The 7,201-nt window shown below is 28.4% G+C and overlaps 1 protein-coding gene across 1 annotated transcript; it reads right to left on the bottom strand.

Annotated features, from left to right (window-relative positions):
- Window positions 1–738: 738 nt before the first annotated feature.
- Window positions 739–1,365, bottom strand: LOC145007016 (uncharacterized). Its single transcript, XM_078966023.1, has one exon. The coding sequence runs from the start codon at window positions 1,363–1,365 to the stop codon at window positions 739–741; it is 627 nt and encodes a 208-aa protein (XP_078822149.1).
- Between the last annotated feature and the right edge of the window lie 5,836 nt (window positions 1,366–7,201).

Raw genomic sequence — 7,201 nt, 5'->3', positions numbered from 1 at the left:
TTTTATGCTATTGGATTGAGGGAACTTTTGGTCCTTCAATGGATGCCCATGTGTATTCTCAATTATCCTTCGCATCATTGTTAATCCTGGGTAGCCCAACCTATCATGTCATAAACTAAATGTCCCAGGATCACAATATTTTCCTTCGATTACCATATTTGATTCAATCATATGTATATATGTATAATGCAGACCAGAATCAAGTGTTGGTAGCTTTTCAAGCACATGATTTTTGTCTATAATATACATATATTTCTTATTTTCAATGGTCACAGTCTTTGTGTCATATCCTTTGAAATATATGTCATTAAAACTTAATAAGTTTCTATTAGACTTTGGAGAAAATAAGGCATTTTCTATACAAAAGCTTGTACCATTTGGTAATAAAATGGGCTTTCCCGGTTCCCTCTATCAAGTTTGCAGGACCTGATATTGTATGTATAATTGTTTTTGTTGGTACTAATTTTGAAAAATATTTCTTTGACTTCAGAATAGTATGTGTACTACCATTATCTGCTATACAAAGATCTCCAATATTTTCTTGGTGTTGCACTCCAGTTGGACTCATATTAAACTTCACATATGAAAGGAATAATAAGTGAATAAACATAATCATAATTATTATTAAAAGAAAGTTCATTTATTGAAGGAAAGGCATTACATGAAAAACAAATGAAGGAAAAACAGTTTTACAAATGAAGGAAAAACAGTCTTACTAGAACAATAATAGATTTTTTTTTAGTTTATGTCTTCCATGTCATTGCAGAAATCGACAACATTTAGCGGAGTGAATTTAACATTATCAATGAGGTTTGCTTCTTTTCCTTTTCCTTTAATGGACTCTTGATAAAGTTGACAAAGATGTGCAGGTGTGCGACAGGTCCTTGACCAATGGCCTGTGCTACCACATCTATAACATGAATCATCAGATTTTTGTGATGTCCCAGTGTCATGCCTTGCCACTTTGGCCTTATCTTGTGTGTGGACATTGTTTCTTTGTGAATGTTGGTAATTATTCATTTTTTGTCCACGACCACGATTATTACCTTGTCCACGACTAGAATTATGGTTCTGATTATGGCTTTGGTTTCGATTAAAATAGCCACGGCCTCGTCCTTGACCACGACCATGTCCTCGTCCACGTGTATTGTTTCGATGACCATCAATATTTGTATCATTTGCTTCAGGAAGTACTATTGATCCTGTTGGACGAGATTCATGGTTTTTCATCAAGAGTTCATTGTTTTGCTCTGCAACAAGCAGACATGCATTTAGTTCAGAATATCTTGTGAACTTTTGCATCCGATATTGTTGCATCAAGGTAATGTTTGTTGCATGAAATGTGGAGTAAGTTTTCTCCAACATATCTTCATCAGTAACTTGTTATCCAAAATATTTGAGTTGTGAACATATTCTGAACAAAGCTCAGTTGTATTCATTTACTTTCTTGAAGTCTTGAAACCTCAGTGTTCTCCATTCATCTCTAGCATTTGGAAGTATAACTTCCTTTTGATGATCAAATCTTTCTTTCAAAAGATTCCCGAGAATACTTGGATCAATAACATCAAGATATTCAAATCTTAACATTTCATCAATATGCTTACGAAGAAAAACTTGTGCTTTTGCTTTGTCTTGTGCCAAGCAATTATTAAATTCATTTATAGCATTTGAGATTCCCATTGACTCAAGATGCATTTTTACATCTATCATCCATGGCACATAGTTTTTCCCACTAACTTCATGTGTTGTAAACTCGAGCTTTGCAATGTTGGACATATTGTAACTATAAATTTTAGACAAAATAAAAGAAATAGTACACAAAAAAGAATCGGTAAAGCTAACATTGCATACAAGCCTAAAAGTAGTTGAAATTCCATATTATCTTCGATGTTAAGAATTGGGATGAAAAGTAATATGACTATTATAGTCATGATTATAACAAACGGATGAATCATCTTGAAGCTTGATTTCTTGAAATTGATTTATTTAATACAAGAGAGAAAAATTTGTTGTGGGTAAAATAAGCAGGGTAAAGATGTTTATTTATGGTAAAAAAAAAATATATAGCCATTGTTTTTGTTGTTTATAACCGTTGCATATATATTCTCGTTGTGTATATATATGTATATGTATTTTATAAATCATGTAATAAGACTTATAACTAATACATAACTTTACTAATTAGAAACATAAATAAATATTAATAAATGTTTAAATAAAATTATGAAGAGTATCTAAAATATAAATAAACATTGACATGTATAAATAAATATAATTTAAATGTTAGTTTGCACAAATAAAAGTTAGTAGCATACCTTGATTAAGATAGATGTGATTTTCCACTTGTTTAGTAACCTTGATTAGAGCTTTCTGATAACGTGTTATGAATTAAGCGTAATTAATGTAACTTTAAACCAAAACAAACTACTAAACTGTGATAATAAATTTAATTGAGAAAAAATAATATTTAGAGAGAATATGAAAGTTATATCTCTTATAACTTTTTGGTGTGTTTCATTCTTTACCATGGAGGGGTATTTATACTACAAATTTTACTAATATATAATTGTAACTAGTTAAAAATATTGACAAATTTACCATGGAGTATTTATACTACAAATTTTACTAACATATAATTATAACTAGTTAAAAATATTGACAAATTTACCATGCACCAATTATTATGTCATCCATTAATTATTTACAACAATCCATAATATATTAATATACTTTAAAGTTTCTATAGAAATTGAGGGGGCAAAGCATCCAGCAGCCCCTATTATCTCCACCCCTGGTAAATATATATTATATTAAATACATCGAAATTGAAATTTTGGACAATTTTTAATAGCAATATTATAAGAAACTAATGTATAATTATCAAACTGAAAATACTATTTGGGTTAATCACGTTGACCCACACCCGAAAAAAAATATATAAAGCAACCCGAAACCGACGGTAAATATCAGTCGGATAAATCCGAATAACCCGATTTGGACTTTTAGACCCTATTAAACCCGACCCTTTTTATTTGGGTTCGGGTATTTTTTACACCTCTATCTAAATCTGACTGAAAGTATGTTATTTGATTATACTAAATGACGAAATCATGAAAATGATCATTTTACCGTTTTGTTCTCTTTGCAACACAACATACATCAGTGCATAACAAAAAAATGTGCAAATCTTGATTACACGATACAACAGTATGAAACATAATTAAATATTTCATCTAAAAAATCGCATGGTTGCTAGGAGAAATATAAAATGTCACTACATAAACAAACATTTAAACCCTTTTTTATATAACATATATCGTCTTCATAGCAGTCTCAATAAATCATTGGTCAATTATATAACACATCAAATTATATAACACATCAGACATCACGATGTAAAACTAATTTCACAACTCTCGGAGAGGCATTATATATAAAACCCACCGAAACCACACATAACTTTGCATAAACTAAATATTAACTGAACTATTAAGAATAGTTACGATTGAATTCTCAATTATATATATATATATATATATATATATATATATATATATATATATATATATATATATATATATATATATATATATATATATATATATATAACCCGTGTGAACCACGGTTATACAATTAGTTAAACTTTTAAAATAAAAACCAAAAATTATTAATCAATTATTTTAAATAAATTATTAATTAAGAGATTTTTTTAGTTATATAAATTTTAATCATTGATTTAAAAAAATATGTGAAATTATATCATTTTATAATTTGTATTAAGTTTATTTTAATTTTTTTCTAATGTTATTAATTTAATGTAATTAAAGTGGTAAATTTAAATTTTGAAGTTTGAAATGGATAATTAATAGGTTTACAAATGTCATGTATTAATCCTTATACTAATAAAAGAGTAGTCATTTTGTCATGTGTCACTATATTAAACATCTTAATTAATATGATACCACTTGTCAATCTATTAGTTCTCCCTTTTAAATTTATTAGACCTCCTAATTAATATGATGTTATTTGTTAAAGTATTTATTCTCCATTTTAATTTTAAATTTTATATTATTGTTTTCATTAATTCACAAATAAAAAATGTCTAATATATATTAAAAATTAATTTTATATATTTATTTGAATCAACGATTATAATTTCACATAACAAATAAAAATATATCGTAATTAATAATTTATTTAAAATAATTAATTAATAATTTTGAGGTTTACTATAAAAATTTAATTAATTTTATATCCGTGGTTTCCACGGGTTATAAACTAGTTAGGAAATATAATATGGTGATATATGGCAAAAGGAGAATAAAATATGCATTAATTAGAAGGCCTAATAAGACGACACGTGTTAAAATGAAAATAAAACTATTCTTTTATTAAATAGGGATATATATATATATATATATATATATATATATATATATATATATATATATATATATATATATATATATATATATATATATATATATATATTGAAGTTAGCTATCATTAGAATTGAGTAATTTTGTTCATACATTTTATCAAATAGTTAAGCGTCCATACAAAATATTACATTATGATGCTCAAACTTGTAAATAAGGTCATATATAGCTCCAAAGTAGAGGATATGAAGACGAGGACAACATCTAAAACAGTACATGGCAAAAACATCGAACAAAAAATAAGGAAAAATATAGGGTTTTTCTTACTGTTGGAAGGAGGCTAGAACTCAGGCGAGGCGCTGTTGGACAGAGGTGGCCAAGGCGTAGGCTAGAGGTAGGAGGAACCGACGTTGATGTTGTAGGTGGGAGGAGCTACGGAAGAACTCTCGTATGGGGGCCAAAACACGTCTAGGCTAGGAGAAGGAGAATGAAAGATATGGGCAACGTTCTCGGTCAACGTTGTTTTTCAACAAACAAAATAAGAGCTTTAATCTAACCTCTTTATCAAACAACCCCTTAGTCGAACCAAACCGTCTCTTTGTAGTAACAAGATATGTCCACTGCTTGTCCTTATCCAACAAGAGAGACATTATGGGAGCACGCCTTGCCCCATTTTTTCCCCTTCCTTTTCTCCTCCATGTTCCCTCATTTGGCCCATAAATAGAGGTCATTCTCCACCTATTTGAATGAAAGATCAAAGACTTCAATATTGGACTCTTCTTCTTACATGGATGGTTCTCTCCAATATAGAGAAACCATCTTCATCTATATATTATGTGACTTGGTCATCGAAGACGACTCCTGGGGGTAGTTAGGATGATAGTTCCTTAACGATATTTTTCTATGATGGCAGTTATGAACCAAGTCGGAAACCAACCTAAAACTAACATATCCAATAAAGCCATTTTATCTGAATACACCAATAAAACTCGATGATGACTTCTATGTTGCATAAGTTATTTATTTGATTAAACAGTTGTATGGAGGGTTTGCACTTGGTGGCCTTGATATTTGTTTATATTTAAATTCATGTGAATTCTCTTAGTATGTAAGTTCATTGATCATCAATAGATTTGTTGGATCAATTTCTAGATGTTTGAATGCAAAAAACTGCTAGTATGTATATAAAAGAGATTGTTTGTTAAGGCTCATCTTCAATTTTTTTCATCTTCACCAATTTAGATTGTGTATGGATTTGACGTGGTTTAGTGTGCAAACTTATGACTACCAAATAATAGCTTTTTGATGGAAAAAAATGGTTATCACTGGTTTTATAATACTAATTACTCAAATTGTGTTCAAGTTACCAACAAACTACATTTATTGTGTAAAAAGATTACAAACTTAAAATTTATGTACTTTGACTTGCTATTAGAAGTTTACCAAGTCACATGTGTATATATATATATATATATATATATATATATATATATATATGAGAGAGAGAGAGAGAAAGAGATAGGACTAGGTTATAATGTGGATGGACAACTATTGTACGGACGTATGGACAATGTTATTCTATAAGAATTACTAAAAGAATAAGTTAGTTTAATAATGTGAATACGTTCAACCTCACACAATTATTTTCATTTTCATGCATTCTTACTAATTCTTATTCATTGTTGTTCTCACACATCGGTTTTTACTCATTTTCATTCTTACAAAATACGACTCAATAAACATCCTAACAACATTTTGACAGAATGAGAATAATAAAAAAAAAAATCTATAATAATCTCATAGACAATTTAATTGGTGAGAATGTGTGATAATGACAATAGTTATGTAAGATTGAACGTATTCACATTATCAAACAACATATTTTGTTTTATCATTCTCACAAAATAGTATTATCCACACGTCCGCATAATAGATGTCAATCCACATTTGAACCTAACTCGTATATATATATATATATATATATATATATATATATATATATATATATATATATATATATATGAGAGAGAGAGGGAAAGAGATAGGGCTAAGTAATAATGTGGATGGACAACTATTATACGGATATATGGACAGTGTTATTCTATAAGAATTACTAAAAGAATAAGTTAGTTTAATCATGTGAATACGTTCAACCTCACACAATTATTGTCATTTCCATGCATTCTTACTAATTCTTATTCATTGTTGTTCTCACGCATCGGTACCTCACACAATTATTGTCATTTCCATGCATTCTTACTAATTCTTATTCATCGTTGTTCTCACGCATCGGTTTTTACTCATTTTCATTATTACAGAATTCAACTCAATTAATATCCTGACAACATTATGATAGAATGAGAATAATAATAATAAAAAAAATCTATAATAATCTCATAGACGATTTAATTGGTGAGAATGTGTGATAATGACATTAGTTATGTAAGATTGGACGTATTCACATTATCAAACAACATATTTTTTTTTATAATTCTCACAAAAAAATACTGCCCACACGTTCGCACAATAGATGTCAATTCACATTTGAATCTAACTCGATATATATATATATATATATATATATATATATATATATATATATATATATATATGAGAGAGAGAAAGAGATAGGGCTAAGTTATAATGTGGATGGACAACTATTGTACGGACGTACGTACAGTGTTATTCTATAAGAATTATTAAAATAATAAGTTAGTTTAATAATGTGAATACGTTCAACCTCACACAATTATTGTCATTTCCATGCATTCTTACTAATTCTTATTCATTGTTGTTCTCACGCATCGGTTTTTACTCATTTT

Source organism: Lactuca saligna, chromosome 1 (assembly GCF_052625555.1).
Source record: "Lactuca saligna cultivar CGN05327 chromosome 1, ASM5262555v1, whole genome shotgun sequence".
Taxonomy (NCBI): Eukaryota; Viridiplantae; Streptophyta; class Magnoliopsida; order Asterales; family Asteraceae; genus Lactuca; species Lactuca saligna.
This window is presented reverse-complemented; position numbering and strand designations above follow the sequence as displayed.